General features: G+C 38.8%; 1 protein-coding gene across 4 annotated transcripts in view; it reads left to right on the plus strand.

Moving 5' to 3' along the window:
* The window catches only part of MYO1D (myosin ID), a 384944-nt gene that overhangs the window by 99021 nt on the left and 268551 nt on the right, over positions 1-17372 (plus strand). For all 4 annotated transcript variants that reach the window (XR_010133616.1, XM_031011723.3, XM_055388511.2 and 1 more), the window contains exons 4-10: positions 1296-1461; positions 4477-4530; positions 6101-6196; positions 9565-9681; positions 12247-12450; positions 16700-16845; positions 16923-17037. Coding sequence is in view for 3 of the 4 variants with exons in the window: in XM_031011723.3 (XP_030867583.1) it covers positions 1296-1461; positions 4477-4530; positions 6101-6196; positions 9565-9681; positions 12247-12450; positions 16700-16845; positions 16923-17037 (898 nt within the window). In the remaining variant the exon portion in view is untranslated. The remainder of the gene's footprint in view (positions 1-1295; positions 1462-4476; positions 4531-6100; positions 6197-9564; positions 9682-12246; positions 12451-16699; positions 16846-16922; positions 17038-17372) is intronic.

Here is a 17372-nt window from a genome sequence, read left to right on the forward strand (position 1 = left end):
AGAAGAGAACTTACACTTCACTACCCTGCGTGGCCTTTCTTCTTTTCATCATATTGGGCTGCATTGCTGGGCCAGGAGAGGCATTTTTCTTAATTGTAACATATCCCTCCTTCTTACTCTGACTTTACAATCTAGTTTGACAAGGACAGGGATATGTGTAGGTTTTCTTAATTTCCTTAGGAGCTCAGGAGAGCAACTAGATGAGAAATAAATTAATTTCACACCTACAATAGTAGAGTAAGGCATATATAAATTTAGTAGTCTTTCACAAACATATCTTATCACAAGCAGTTTCCCCACACACACATATTTTTTAAATATGCTTTCATTTATGAGGCGATAAGGTTGAACTCTCCAGTATTAGCGGGAGTAACAGTAGATCTTCTACATCAAGTTATTTCAGAGGCCAAAGTTATTTCTGCAGGTATGCCTGTATAAGAGGAATTTTATCAGTGGAATGAAAACAAGGATATAGCATGAAGTTTAAAATGTATCCATTGGGAGGGACTGCTGTATAGAAAGTTAGCATTCGTCGAATAAAGAATGCATTAAATGGCTGGTACAAAGGAGAAATTCCATACAGCTTCGAAGAAAATAATGAGCAATTTCTGAACTAGTGAAGATTAAATTTATGATGTATAACTAAGTACAATAAAATGTCACAATTCCAGGTTTTATAAGCAAGTGCCTTAAAAATTGTATCATTTTCTGTATCACCTATTCTTTCCCTTTTCAGAACACATCTTTTTAAAAATTTTCTTTATGTAGATAAAATATGTACATTTATAAAAGGAAAAACAAAAATTACAGAATTAAGTTGAAGATGTAAAAGTTCCCTGAAATCCTACCTTGCCCATTCCATCAGTCTCCTGTCTAGATAACCATAGTAAGGTGTGCTGATCCCTCCAGATTTTTAAGCATTTGCTGATACATGTGTATGCACACACACACACACGTGAACATACACATACACACACAAGGATCCTGCAATGCATGTTATTTGACAACTTGATTTTATATTCATTAATATATGCTGGACATTTCCATGTGAGTACATATTGAGGTACCTCATTCTTTTTAGCACCTGTATAGTATTTCATTATATTGGGAAACAAAAATTTATTTTTTATCCCTATTAGTGGACATTAATTTGTTTGGTTTTTTTTGATATTGCAAACAATGCTGGAGTTAGCATCTTTGTATAAATATTTGTATGTGGTTTAGCAAAATCCAGTTTTTAAAAAATTCTAGTCTCTGTAAGTTTTTATAATGACTTTCATTTATCTGTGTTAAAGAGTGAAGAATATGTTGCTTAAGTCCAACTGTGTTTTGGAAGCTTTTGGAAATGCCAAAACCAACCGTAATGACAACTCAAGCAGGTTTGGAAAATACATGGATATCAACTTTGACTTCAAGGGTGACCCTATTGGTGGGCATATCAATAACTACTTACTAGAAAAGGTAAAATATGCTTAATTTCTGAGGGTAATGTTTTAAGTGCTGAATGTTTAAACATATTTATAGAATTTCTTTTATTGACTCAAAATAGCTTTAAATCCTATTCTCCCTTCTTCATTAGCTTTTTATGATAAGATATTCTCCTTTTGTCTTCTCTTCTTAGCACTTACACTATCAAGTTGGAAAAAGTTGTGGACTTTGTAGATAGATTTAGCTATGCGTGTGAATGGGTAGGGGCACAGGTATGAGTGTGTGCCAGCTTCTGGGTAAGGTTTAACCGAAAGTCAATCTAAGACTAATCAGTTCTAGACTTTTTATACGTCACCATCTTCTATACATTTTAATTTTAATTAATTTGATATCTCATTTTCTTCTAGTTTCTATTTGTTCATTGCTTTATAGTAACATATATGTATTTTGTGATCTTACATCCTAATTATGAAGCGAACTGTATTTGGTCAGTAAAAACTTAAAATAGGCCCAATTTCTAGAGGATTCCAATTAGAATTTTCTTCTTGGGACCACCAGAGAGGTTGTGTCTGGTTTGGTTTTGTGTTTTTTGAGACAGGGTCTCACTCTGTCATCCAGGCTGGAGTGTAGTAGCATGAACATGGCTCACTGCAGCCTCAACCCCCCAGGCTCAAGCAATCCTCCCACCTCAGCCTCCTGAGTAGCTGGGACCACAGGCATGGCCCACCATACCCAGCAATTTTTTTTTTTATTTTGTAGAGATGGGGTCTCCCTGTGTTGCCCAGGCTGGTCTCAAACTCTTAGGCTCAAGCAGCCCTCCTGCTTCAGTCTCCCAAAATGCTGGGATTACAGGTATGAGCTGCTGCACCCAGCTGGTTGTGTCTTAACTAATCTTGATTATCAGTGGACATGACTGCAAGAGAATACATAGAGTTCATTTTTACAGTTAAGCTTGTGCTTTATAAAATCAAGTCTCCACCTTGAATTCACACAGATCTAAGCCGACAGGTTTTCTCAGTTAAGGGTTTCCTATCCCAATTAGGCCATAGCATCCTTTATGGCCATATAATGAAGTATCATCTTTATTTTTGTTTGTTATATTGAAGTCGGACTGTTAAGGAAATAAATTTATTATCAGAGTCAGTTGAAAAAGGACAGGAAATGCCAGGTATTATTATCAGTCCTTTTTCCAGAATGTTTCATCAGTTCACTTTATGTGTAATACATATTCAATCAAAAGGATCCTTTTGAATGAACTCATATTTTGAACCCTCTCCTAACAGCAGTATTTTTGGAACCATCTAAGGCAGAGGTCTCTATGGATTGATCTTGCTCAACTGACTTTTATTACAGGATATAAGGCATTGCTTTTTGAAATGCCAGCAGACCCTGGGGAAAGGAATGTTGAGAATATTCCTCCCTAAGCATTCCTTCCTATTCTCCCCACTTCTAATTCTTACCCCACCCCCAACCACCAAATTCCATCTTTAGGCTCCAGGTTAAAAAAATCAAAATAGCTTCATTCTTCAGAAAGTTTTAGGGACCTCTGTTTTAAGCAATAAAAAGAATTATCAAAGAATTGCAGGGGAAACCCCATAGAGAAGACTCATTCTTAGATGAGTATACAATCCATGGGGTCTTTAGGATATTTAACTGATTTGGGAGAGGTCGGATAAAGAAAAAGGAGCATTAACCTTGACTATGCCTTTAGCTCCAGCCACCTCTTTAAGAGGAAATTGTTGGGCAGGTGGGGGAAGGCTAGTCATGGAACGAAACTGTAAGCCAGATCGAGTGTGAGGAGGGGAGGTAATAAAAGGATTATAGGGTGGGAGAGCACAGGCTGAGGAAGAATTGGGACCTGGCTCAGCCTGGCAAGGCACAGCCTGGGGAGGTGGGGAGAGGTCCTGTAGAAAAGGAGGATTCAGAGGACTCAGAGCTTGGGGTGGAGACTAAAGGAACAGACAGGAGAGAAAGAATAAAGATGTGGGACAAGTCGCATTGGGAGCAGAGACTAGGGAGGGACCAATGTGTAAAAGAATGCCTGGACGTCAGGCATTTCAGATCATTTGCCCATTGTACGACAATAATTATCTAGACCTTGTAGGATGGAGAAATTTAAAGTGCTGTTTTCTGGCTATTTGGAACCATTGTTGAGTTTGTATTGGGGTCAAGTGGTATTGCAGAAGAAAATAAGGTGTTTAGGTTTTAGGTCAGGTGTGAGTTGAAGGGGTTTTAAGTTCTTGAGAGCACAGGCTAAGGGAGAAGAAGGAGGAATGGAGGGTGGAAGGTTGACCATAGTGGAGGAGGCAAGCCCAGAGAAAAGAGAGGGTACAGACATGGGCCGGGGTCGGGGGTGGGGGTAGGGAGTGGGGTGGGGTTGGTACTTGCCACCCAGGAAACTGGTGCTTGCCACCAAGGTGAAGGATCAAGGCAAGTGTCCCCACAGTGATCAGACACCAATGGAGTGTGGGTGAATAATCAGGCAGGCGTCCCCGCAGTGATTAAACACCAAGGGAAGACTGTCTTCCTGAGTCCGTGACCGGTGCTGAAGTTTTGTGTTCACAGATAAAACGCGTCTCCTCTGTCTCTACCAGAAAAGGAAAGGAACTGAAATTAAGGGAAGGGGGAGATTGAAGGGTGGCGCCGAAATTGAAAGGAGAAAGAGGTTGAGGAATAGTGAGAGAGGTTGGAGAAGAGAGTAAAAAGAGGCCGCTTACCTGATTTAAAATTGATGAGATGTTCCTTGGGCTGGTTGGTCTGAGGACTTGAGGTCGTAAGTCAATCTTTCTCACAGAGCAAAGAGCAGGAGGACAGGGGATTGATCTCCCAAGGGAGCTCCCCCGATCCAAGTCACGGCACCAAATGTCATTAGTTAAGGCGAGAATCTGCCATTTTCACTTCTTATGTGATTCTTCAGTTGCTTCAGGCCATCTGGATGTATACGTGCAGGCTTGGGCTCAGAGGCCTGACAGTTCCCTAAGAAAGTGGCTCCTGTTTTATTTTAGGGGCACATTTTCGGGTTAACCATTTTAATGTGTTTTTTCTTAGTCTCGAGTGATTGTGCAACAGCCAGGAGAAAGAAGCTTTCATTCTTTCTATCAGGTTAGTAATCCATTATACAGATAATTGATCATTTGCCCAGTTGTGCAGGAAATGAGTATTTGTGTCTTGGGCTTTCCCCTGTCCTATGCATCACTCATCTCCATTGGCCCCGTAACATGTCACGCATGCACGCACGCACGCACGCACCACATGCCCTGCCCTGCCTGCTTAAGAGATTGGATGAACATGACTGTTCCACCCCGCTGGCAGGAGCTTAGCCAACCAGATGACTGCCTTGGGTGAGCATCCCCCATATTTTCTTGCAGTACAGATAACACTTTAATGACTGTGAAAGCTTTTGAAATGGTACATTCTAAATGTTAAATTAATTTTTGTTTTATTTTGAATTGAAGCTGTTGTTTCCATATTTGGGAGTTCTAGAGATCAGAATACAAATTCAGTTTGTTTCACTCATACACACTAAAAGCAATATGATTACTTTTAAAAAACAATCTGGATTTATAACTTCTAGGGAGAATTGCCTTTTTAATCCATCAAGTTTAGAAAAAAATTTGAGTATTTATTTTCAAGAGTGCTTTTAGATTTTAAAGCAAAATCTTTTAAATAGCCTTCCTGTTGGCAAGTCTTTACACTTAGAAAACAAGTATGATATATTATTGTAATTTTTTAAAGCCCAAATTAATGTAAATCAAGGCTAACAGAAAGTAACTGAACGATGACAATACAATTGAATGCAATTCAGTCGAATTCAGTTTCTTCTAGGTAACTGCTTTAATAGACACTACTCATTTGTATATATAAGTTCTGGTATATTAAGTTTAAAAATCAATTTTTAAAATCTGATAATTAGACTTTTTAAGTAAACAAAAGCATACAGTTTAATTTAGAGAATTTAAACATAATACCTTCCAAAAACATGCTCTATATAAAAGCACTGTCAATATTGTGTTTATGGTTCTGTTGGCAATTTGCCATGTTTTAAATAAGCTATTTTTCTACCAAATATAAAAGAGTTCTGTTTATTTCAATAACCTGTAACTTTTTCCCAGTGTTCTTCCCACTTGGGTGAAAGTATTAAAATTTATCTTTATCCAATACTACAATCATGGTCCCCCAGCTGTCCTCTTTTCCTGAGAGGTACAGATTGATGAGGAAAAGCTGTTTGTTTCCAGCGTGATTCAGCATATGACTGTCTGCTGATGTTTCTTACTTCTGTAGCAATATTGACTTTTTCTAAATTCTGAGACAGAACTATATCCTGTCTATAATGAGGCTGCTAAGCAAGCAACCACCACAGAGCATAGGATCCTGTTTTACAAATGACGGCATTCAAAGCAAGAAACTTTTATGCCAGTTATATTGTAAATGAGATGAGACATTTTCAGAGTAATTTTCTTTATGACTGCATAACATTCTCTGTAACTGATGACATTGAAACCATTTACCTTGAATGTCTAAAAAAACAAACAAACAAAACTTCTTCAAAGCTAGAAACAGGAAGACATAAGTGAATTAAGCCCAGAAAATGAATAAAAGCTAGATTACCACTAAGTTCATGTTTGGTTCAATGTATGTCTGGCCAATTTATTTCTAATTAAATATTTTTCAGCTACTCCAAGGAGGTTCAGAACAAATGCTACGCTCTCTACATCTCCAGAAATCCCTTTCATCCTACAACTATATTCATGTGGGAGCTCAATTAAAGGTGAGAATTTCCTCTTTGAGATTGCTCTGATAGAAAATCAATCAAAGAATTAGAAGAGACATTCAATAATTATCTGGTCAAGCCTGCTGTCTTTAGGCAAATAAACATCTCTTTTATCCTGTTCTATTTTTTAAATTCTCAAGGACAGAGATTCAGCACATTTTTGAATCAACAACTTTGCTTAAAATCAATTATGATATTTTATCACCATCTGACAGGAAAGAAGTTTTTTCCCACGTTCAATGTTTTATTTTAATTTTTAATCCTATCCCTATTCCGTTTATTTTCAAACTATAAAAATATTGATAGGACTAGGAAGCCTACCTCCTAAGAAGATTCCATATGATTTGGCCAAAGGCAAGTTAGTAAGACAAAATTAAAATGCACTTTGATTCTCCATTCACTGTTTGTTCAAATGTTGATTTTGATGTACCCTAGAAATAATTTTGTGACCTTTGAGACATTTCTATTCAGCTTTCAAGTTTTTCCATTTTTTCTCTTTTCTTGCATGCAAGCACTTGCATACACTTACATGCAGGCGTATTTTTGCTCTTTTATTTCTAGTTCATTTTATTTCTAGTTCATCTACTAGTAATTTTACAACTAATTATAATAATAGTTTGTTGATAATAGTTACACTATTATCCTATTTCGTAGGAGGGAAGGTATATAAATGCATATAATAAGATATGGTAGGATATAGATCACAGTATTAATTATTTATTCTAGATGGGTGAGATTATGGATATTTGTGTTCTGTTTTTCCTTATTTAAAAAAATTCTATATCAAAAACTTACTGCTTTCATATTTGGGGGAGAAATAAAAGAAACTGTAAAGGAAAAAGATCTAAGATATGGGAGCTATTTCTTTAAAAAATTCTATTAATCAAAATAAGCTAATTATACCTGCATTATTGGTTTAGCTGTATTTTTATTGCTGTGCATAGAAATTAATGATATTTTGGTTTTTGCAATTAATTTTCCATTATTTGACATTTAGGTTACAACAACTTTACTTTTACGGTCATCTGAGAGCAGGATGTTTGGCTGAAAATGAATTAAAAACAAAAAACAGTAGAGGGCAACACTCCAGCTCTCTGAGAACTAGCCAGAGGCACTTAAAGAATTGTAAAATCAACACCTGGAAAGCCAGTGACTGGGAATGTTTGTTTTCAAATTGTCTTATCGACTGAGTTACTTTTGACCAAGTCGTGTAGAGTCCTCACAGAAAGCAAGTATTAAATTAATAGCCTTTTTTCTAGGTTAAATTTATCTTAGATTCCCTTTTTATCAAAAATTTCCATGTCTGCTTTCCCCACCTTTTTTTTTTTTGCTTCCTAAGAAAAACAAAGAAGTAATAAAGGATCATAGTTAAAACCTAAACTATGAACCAAAAGGAAACAAAAATACACTAAATCTTACCATACAGAAATGATTATTGATAATGGTTTGCATCTATATTTATAAATGGAATCATACAATAAATCCTAATTAATTTAACCTGTTTTTGTTATAATCTTTCCATGCAAATATAAATTAATATAATAATTTTTATAACTATTAAGTATTGCACTGTGTGTATCTTAACCAGTCCTAAAATGCAGGAGTCATATACAGTTAAGATATTTTGGGTTGCAAGTAAGAGAAGACCCAATTAAAAGTCTCCAAAAACAATAAGAAACTTAATTATCTAGCATAACAAGAAACTCTGAGATAGGACAATTCCAGAATTAATTAGTTCGTTGCCTTAACAATGTTGTCAGGGACCCAGGTGTTTTTTTGGTTGTTTCCCCAACTTACAACTCTGCCACACTCATGGACAGCTCTGTCCTCTTAGGCTGGTTTTCCTTTTAGTCCCAAAATGTCATCAGAAGTTCCAGGAGTCACCTGCAAAGGAGATGTTCATGGCATATGTCCTTTATAAGCTAGGGAAACCTCCCCAAGAACCCTCCTCCACTCATCCCCCATAAACACTTTCCCTCATGTTGTACTGATCAGAATGGCATCCCATGCCTGTGGCTAACCAGTCATTTAGTAAGGGAAGTAAGATCACTCTGATGAGTTTAGACCAGTGAAGATTTACCTCTTGAGGCTAGGTAGATGCCAGTCACAAAGGACATGCACACTTAGAGAGGAGTAAACAAATCAGGGTTCGATTGGCAAGAAAGAAATGAGGGTAGAGGATGGCTGTTAGGTAAGCAGCCAACAGTTCCCCATAGTAGGACATTTAGATTTTATCCAGTTACTTTCCGACTTCAACATGGTTGCAGTTTATAATAATAGTAATATCTGATACTGCTGAGTAGTTTTTTTTGTATGCTGGTGCTAGAGAGGTGCTTTATATAAATTTTCATTCAATTCTGACAACCACCCTGTAAGATATATGTTATTATGCCCATTTTATTTGTGAGGAAGTTGAGGTTCAATGAGGTTAAGTATCTTGCCCAAGGTAAAAACAAAAACCTAGGAGGAGGAGGGGCTGGCCTGGTTGTCTCCTGGACACTAGAGGAACCTGTACTCACCAGGCAGAGAGGTCCCCTTCCAGGGCCCTTCCTCAACAAGTGAGCATCAGGCCAGGTCTCTGTATCCAAACAAGAGGAGAAACTTACTGAGGAAAGAATTGGTCAAGCCTCTGCGGCTGCTGCTGTGGTAAAACTAATATAAGCAGTTACTATTGCTTTATTGTGAATTTCTGTTTACGCACTTGTATTTCCAATGTGATGGCCACAGCTCTAAAAGGGCAGGCGATTCATCTTTGAGCTGCCTGTACCAGTTAGTAGAGCTGACTTGTGAAATGCGTATCAAGTGAGTGAAAGAATGAAGTTATAGTCCCAGACTATTTAATAGCTTACTAAATGACTGAGGCTGGCTGTTTTGCTTTTGAGGGCCCGCCTTGCCTCACCTGGAAAATAAACCGCCTGATTATACGAGAGTGAAGTGTTGTTGCCAGCCTAAATAAGACAATTGTGGAACAAAGAGCCACAAACAACAGTAGCCAAGCATGTATCTTGGAGGCTCCCACATTCAGCACTTGCATTTGTGATCTCACATCCATGCTGTTGCCTTCACTGATCATGGAGTGGGGGATCAGCTTGTCTGAGCCAGCTCAGGACTTGCTCCCTCACTGAAGGTTCCAGAAAACTGTACAGTGCTTATTTTAGGTGATGGCTTTCACACACAAGTGGGCTTTGTACGTGCTGAATAATGTTGCAACTCGTGAAATCACTTTTATTTTCTCTGGAGACTCACCATCCCCTCAAGTGATTTACTACGAAGGCAAAACCTTGGTATAACTTAGTTTTATAATTGTTGAATTTTAATGCTCATAGGAAATATCTGTAACTTCAGTTTTTCATTTTCATCCCCAGTCTTCTATCAATGATGCTGCCGAATTCAGAGTTGTTGCTGATGCCATGAAAGTCATTGGCTTCAAACCTGAGGAGATCCAAACAGTGTATAAGATTTTGGCTGCTATTCTGCACTTGGTGAGTAGGGACACCTCTCAGAATGTATTGTCTTCTGCTGAGAACAGGATGCTTTCTCAGAAGATTTTGTTTTTTCCCTGTAGATTTAAAAAGTATTCAGAGAAAATTTTGTACATATTTTGAAGAAATTACTATGTCTGTGGTTCTTGCCATCATTTTATAATATTATGAGGGATTTTCCAAGCTACTATAGGGTTGGAGACTACTACTTCAGTTGATTGTCTTAACTGGTATTGTCAAACTTTGAACTGGTTAATTTTAAAGATAAAAGAATTCAGCAGTGATGTGACTACTAGTGGTATAAATTTCTAGTGGCATTTGAAACATAGAATCATAGGTTATCAGAACTGGATTTTTAATCATCTCATTTTACAGATTGGGAAATAGCCCTGATGGGTGGCATGACTACCTCAAAGGCACAGCCAGCTTATCCCAGAGCCAACACCATAGACCACTTTTGGGCCACTTGTTTCCCACTATACCACACCAAACTTAGAAGTGAAGAACTGTGTGTTAGATTTCTTTCATTAACATTTATATAATTAGAGATACTTAAAATACACTGAACATATAATCTTACAATAAGAATGACAACATGGATTCAAATCTGGAATAAAAATTACTTTTCACTTAATATAGCAAGATTTAACTCTAAATGAATCAGAAATGTGCAGGATCTTTATGAAAAATATTATATAGCAATATAAACAATAAATGTTCCTGACTAGGAAGACTTTAGTATTATAAATTGTCTCATCTGTTTGAATTAGTTTTTAAATACAGTGCAGCAGTCCTTTTCAGAATCCAGACAAGAATTTTATTTTTTGTTGTTTTTTTTTGTTTTGTTTTCTTTTTGAGATGGAATCTCGCTCTGTCACCCAGGCTGGAGTGCAGTGGTGCAATCTAGGCTCACTGCAAGCTCCACCTCCCAAGTTCATACCATTCTCCTGCCTCAGCCTCCTGAGTAGCTGGGACTACAGGCGCCTGCCACCACGCCTGGCTAATTTTTTTTATTTTTAGTAGAGACGGGGTTTCACCATAGCCAGGACAGTCTCGATCTCCTGACCTCATGATCTGCCCATCTCAGCCTCCCAAAGTGCTGGGATTACAGGCGTGAGCCACCGTGCCTGGCCTTTATTTTGTTTTTAACTTGACCTGTTGATTCTAGAATTTACCTGGAAAAAGATCAAATAAAGTATATTAAAGAAGTGTCGTATAGGGTAGGGTAAGGGAGGAGAGGGAACATGACTAGTTCTACCAAACTTAAAATGATAGTAAAAGCTATAGTACTTTATAACTTTGCACAAATTCAGCACCAGATCAACAGATTAATCAACTGATTGGTTAATGTGCTGGACATTTGGTAGATGGTTATAAGTATGTATTGCTTATTGAATGAGTGGAATATAAATAGACTCAAACACTTGAGGAGATTTAACATATTAAAAAGGTGACATTTCAGCTGGGCGGGGTTGCTCACACCTGTAATCCCAGCACTTTGGAAAGTTTGAGGTGGACAGATTGCTTGAACCCAGGAGTTCCAAGACCAGCCTGGGCAACATGGCAAAACCCCATCTATACAAAAAATACAAAAATTAGCCAGGCATGGTGGCACGCATCTGTAGTCCCAGCTATTTAGAGGGGCTGGGGGTGGAAGGATCGCTTAAGCCTAGGACATTGAGGCTGCAGTGAGCCATGGTGCACCACTGCATTCCAGCCTGGGTGACAGACCCTGTCTCAAAAAAATGGTGACATTTCAAATCAGAAAAAGCTAGACTGTTCAATAAATCCCGTTAGAGCAACTAATCATGTGAAAAATAAAGTTAGATTCTTACTTGATAACATATACCAAAATAAATTGTGGATGGATTAAAAAGTTTAAGGAAAAAGGCCAGGCACGGTGGCTCACGCCTGTAATCCCAGCACTTTGGGAGGACGAGGTGGGTGGATCACGAGGTCAGGAGGTCGAGACCATCCTAGCTAACATGGTGAAACCCTGTCTCTACTAAAAATACAAAAAATTAGCTGGGCGTGGTGGCAGGCACCTGTAGTCCCAGCTATTTGGGAGGCTGAGGCAGGAGAATGGCGTGAACACAGGAGGCAGAGCTTGCAGTGAGCCAAGATCGCACCACTTGCACTCCAGCCTGGGCGACAGAGCGAGACTCTGTCTCAAAAATAAATAAATAAATAAAATAAAAGGTTTAAGGAAAACAAAAACTATAAAAGCATTAGAGGAAAACATCAAATGCTCATAAACCCTTTGGAGTAGGAATGGTCTAAGTATGACACCAAAGAAAGAGAGACCCTAAGGCAAAAGATTCATAGATTCGATTACATAAAAATGTAAAACTTTTATCTATCAAAAACATACACTGAAAGCAAAAAGATAGATGAGTGTCCGGAGAAAGGGAAAAAGTAGATGAAACACTGTTTTTATATGTTGAGATGTATAATGTATTTAGGAAAATAGGTACAAACAAGGTCACCTGAATTATATTTTATATTGGCAAATATATCCTTGACATAATGTTGCATAATGTGTTATTTTTTTCACTTTTGATACAGGGAAATTTAAAATTTGTAGTAGATGGTGACACGCCTCTTATTGAGAATGGCAAAGTAGTATCTATCATAGCAGAATTGCTCTCTACTAAGACAGATATGGTTGAGAAAGCCCTTCTTTACCGGACCGTGGCCACAGGCCGTGACATCATTGACAAGCAGCACACAGAACAAGAGGCCAGCTACGGCAGAGATGCCTTTGCCAAGGTGAGAGTGTAACTGACCCTATGTCACCTGGTGTTGATCGCAGTTGCAAATTGAGTGAAATCCTGTGAGCATGTATTCAGACATTCTTGAAAGAGGGTTAAGGCTTTTAGAAACCATAATGATACTTTCTGGCCATTGAAGCCTCAGTAAAACTCCCAGATGTAAGCCTCACTGCCAAAAAAGGTTCTGAGAAGAGTGGAAGCTGACTGGGGGTGGCGCTCATGAGGGCTTCACGTGCTGCTTCTCTCACTCAATAATGCTTCGCCAGAGTCAACTGACTGAGCTCTGATCCATTTTTTTTAAGTTTTATTTATTTTTAATTGACAATAATTGTATATGTTTATGGGTACAATGGGATATTTCAGGACATGTACACATTATGGAATGATCAGATCAGACTAATTAGCGTACCTCTTACCTCACCTACTTACCATTTATTTGTGGTGAGAACATTTAAAATCCACTCTTAGCAATTTGAAACAATATTATTAGTATTATTATTAACAGTCACCACGCTTTGCAGTGGATCACCACAAATTATTCTTCCTGTCTAACTGAAACTTTACCCTTTGACTAATGTCTCACACTTTCTCCATCCACCCCGCTCCTCTAGCCTCTGGTAATCACCATTCTATTCTCTGCTTCTGTGAGTTTGACTTTTTCAGATCGCATATAGGTGAGATCACACAATATTTGTCTTTTTGTGCCTGGCTTATTTCACTTAGCATAATGTCCTCCAGGGCTGTGTACTAAGCCTGCAGTGATAGTACCACAATTTATTTAACCATCTTACTCTTAAGTCACCCACTTTACTTCCCTTTCTTGCAACTGCAAACAATGCTGCACATCTTTATACATCTATGCTTATACACTAGTGCTTTCGTTTCAGCTGGATGGATTCCCAGGAGTGAGCTTGCCAGGTCAAAGGGTATACTTATTTTATTTTTATTTTTTGAGACCGAGTCTTGCTCTGCCATCCAGGCTGGAGTGCAGTGGCACAATCTTGGCTCACTGCAACCTCCACCTCCCGGGTTCAAGTGATTCTCCTGTCTCAGCCTCCCAAGTAGCTGGGATTACAGGAGTGTGCCACCACGCCCAGCTAATTTTTGTATTTTTAGTAGAGACAAGGTTTCACCATGTTGACCAGGCTGGTCTCGGACTCCTGACCTCAAGCGATCTACCTGCCTTGGCCTCCCAAAGTGCTGGGATTACAGGCGTGAGCCACCGCACCTGCCATATATTTATTTTAAACTTTAAATTTACTGATTTGATGGCTGCATGGTAATATTTTATTGTTACTTTTATTTCATTACTAGTATATTTGAGCATCTTATCATATTTTTATAGAGTATTTTAACATATTCTAAGAATTGCCTGGGTATATTTTTTGTGCATTTTTCTTTGGAGCTGTTATCTTTTTATTGTCAATTTCTAAGTGTTCTTAGCATATCATAAACTTTAACCCTTTGTCTGTTATCTGTGTGGCAAGCGTTGTATTTTCTCACGTCTAACTTTTGTTGTTGTTGTTTTGCTGGTTGATTAGTTTACTGTCTATTTCATTTTTTACTCTTGTAAGTCTTAGGCTTGGTTTTTAGTTTTGGGGGAATTTGAATTTTTCCTAAGTGCAATGGAGAGCAATAGGGAGGACTTTAAGGAGGGGCAATGACATCAAGTTTGCCTTTTTTTTTTTTTTTGAGATGGAGTCTCGCTTTGTTGCCCAAGCTGGAGTGCAGTGGCACAATCTCAGCTCACTGCAAGCTCCGCCTTCCGGGTTCATGCCATTCTCCTGCCTCAGCCTCCCGAGTAGCTGGAACTACAGGCGACCGCCAGCACACCCAGCTAATTTTTTATATTTTTAGTAGAGACAGGGTTTCACCATGTTAGCCAGGATGGTCTCCATCTCCTGACCTTGTGATCCGCCCTCCTCAGCCTCCCAAAGTGCTGGGATTAGGTGTGAGCCACCGCACCCGACCGTTTTTTTTTTCTTTTTCTTTTTTTTTTTTGAGACGGTGTCTCTCTCTGTCACCCAGGCTGGAGTGCAATGGTATGATCTCAGCTCACTGCAACCTCCACCTCCCGGGTTCAAGCAATTCTCCTGCCTCAGCCTCCTGAGTAGCTAGGGTTACAGGCACCCACCACCATGCCTGGCTAATTTTTGTATTTTTAGTAGAGATGGGGTCTCATCATGTTGGCCAGGCTGGTCTCAAACTCCTGACCTCAGGTAATCTGCCCACCTCAGCTTCCCAGAGTGTTGGGATTACATGCATGAGGCACTGCACCTGGCAAGTTTGCATTTTTAAAATGATCACTCTGGCCTTAGTATGGAGAATGTTATGGGGGCTAGAGTAAGAATGGAAGCAAAGAGGTCAGTTAAGGGGATATTTTGTTAATCCAGGAAAGAGATGAGGGCAGCTTGAATCAGAAAGGTGGAAGTACAAACGGGGAGAGGAGGATGATTTGAAATGGACTGTGTTGAGAAAATAAAATCCATAGGACCTATTATGTGGAGAATGAGAGAAGCAAGGATAATACTTTAACATGGTCTGGCTCCAGCCCACCCCTCCCACCTCATTTTATACCATACCCAGCCCCCCTTTCTTCAGCCCAGCACATTAGTCTTCTCTCAGTCCTCACAGATTATCCTGATCCCTTTCTCCTTCCAGTCACAGGGCCTGTGCACATCTGTTCCCTCTGCTTGGACTGCTCTTCTCTCCTCTCTTGCTTGGCTACCTCTTACTCATCCTTCTGGTCTCAAGTATCACTTTCCCAGAGAGGCCTTCCCTAACCTTCCTGAGCACTGCATAGATTAAATTCCCCTAAGACCCCATGTACCTCTCCTTTACTGTGGATGTTTATCTGCGAGGTGGGGGGCAAGTGAGAGAGACAGAGAGAATAATTTTTTCCTTCACTCTATTCCCTAAGTTTCTTGGAGATTGAGACCATGTTTGTGTTTGCCTAGACCTGTATCTCTAACAAACTATATATAATAAGTATTCGGCAAATATTTGTTGAATAAATCAGTGAATTTCTAAGTGGTGCTATTTATTTGTGGCTAAAAGTAGGATAGGAACAGTTGTTGGAAGAGGAAAGATCAAGAGTCCTTTGAGTTTGAGATGGCTGTGAGCCATTGAAGAGTCAGTGTCAGGTAGACAGTCAAGCTCTTGAGTCAGGAGCTCAGAGACTGTTCTCTGAGTCTGGATTTGGATAATACTTTTGGGAGTCATATTATATTTGTATTATTTAATCCTGGGTGAGATGATTTAGAAGGTGCTAGAGAGTGAAGAGAAGAGGACCAGGAAGAACTCCAACTTTTACAAGTCAGGTAGAAGAGGAGACTCTACCAAAGGTCACCAAAAAGGAACATCCAGTGAACAAAGAGTAAAATTCAGAAAGGCTATTATCCGAAATCCGGAGAGAAGAGTGTTCCAAGAAGGCAGTGAAAACCTAGGTTGAGTGATGCTGAGCGACAGAGCAAGATGTCCATATGAGGTACGAGAAGTATCTATGTAGAGGTGCTGGGAGTCTTTGATGAGCCATTTCAATGGAGTAATAGGATGTAAGTGGAGACTGGAGTGGATTGAAGAGTAAAGGGGAGGTAATGGATATGGGTGAAGAGAGTGGGTAGCTGGCAGGAGACGTTAAGGAAGGTTTTCTAACGATGTGACATTGCAGAGCACATGTGTATCGGGATGTGAATGTGTGTTAGCATGTGGTGCCTTTGTCCATGTGTGGCTTAGTGTGTGTGTTCTTGTGCATTGGATGTGTGTTCGATTCTCAGGGAATTTCAACCCTTGATCTTTGGCTCAGATCTTCATTTAGCATTAGAAATCAATATTTATATTTTTTAGAATTCATATAGCTTTAGTGGATCATAGATATTAACTCACTAGCTCTCAACTCTTTATAGTTGATGAAATTAATAATAAAGCAATGAACTGGCTTATTCAAGGGATCAGGCAAACTATTGATATAGCCGGGCAGGGAAACATGCCTGGAGAGTGTCGTTGGAATTGGTATAATGACCGGTAATAATCTTTTAAAAATACAAGCTATTTACTTTAGTTTTGCATACATCAGGTAGTTTGGATTTTTTTAAATGGACAGTCTACATTTTCATTTGTTCTGCTGAGGCCAGTAATGGCTATGCTAAACAGTGAGAAGGTGGACAGGAATTTAAAACTGATCACAAATCCAAACAGAGGACTCATTCCCAAATTGGCAAGCATTTATGATGCTATTTTCCTTGCAGGCAATATATGAGCGCCTTTTTTGTTGGATCGTTACTCGCATCAATGATATTATTGAGGTCAAGAACTATGACACCACAATCCATGGGAAAAACACTGTTATTGGTGTCTTGGATATCTATGGCTTTGAAATCTTTGACAACAACAGGTAAACTGGAAAAGATACTTAAAACCTTGTTGCCTATTTTCTATTTGTTGAAACTTAATTTATTCCTTTTATTGTAGTTTTGAACAATTCTGTATCAATTACTGCAATGAGAAACTGCAGCAGCTATTTATTCAGCTGGTTCTGAAGCAAGAACAAGAGGAATACCAGCGGGAAGGGATCCCCTGGAAACACGTGAGTGGACTCTTATGGAAAATGCCTTCATGTGTTTCTCATATTATTGATAATGTCAAATTTTATTTTAGGTATTTCTTGATCTTTTGCGGGTATTTGAAACATCTGAACCTCAGCTTTCCTTTTTGAGATATGTAAATACAATTAATTTCATCATTTTTAGGTGGGATTGCTATAATTTGATAGACTGCCTTGTTGATGCCCAGAACATCCTGAGTTAGAACCAGTAAACTTGTTTTCACTTTATGGCTGATACCACGTGGACTTACTGGTTTATATCTGTCTGTTAGGTTTAGCATACTTTATTAAGTTATACCTTAAATTGGCTGAACTTT

Source organism: Gorilla gorilla, chromosome 4 (genome assembly GCF_029281585.2).
Source record: "Gorilla gorilla gorilla isolate KB3781 chromosome 4, NHGRI_mGorGor1-v2.1_pri, whole genome shotgun sequence".
Taxonomy (NCBI): Eukaryota; Metazoa; Chordata; class Mammalia; order Primates; family Hominidae; genus Gorilla; species Gorilla gorilla.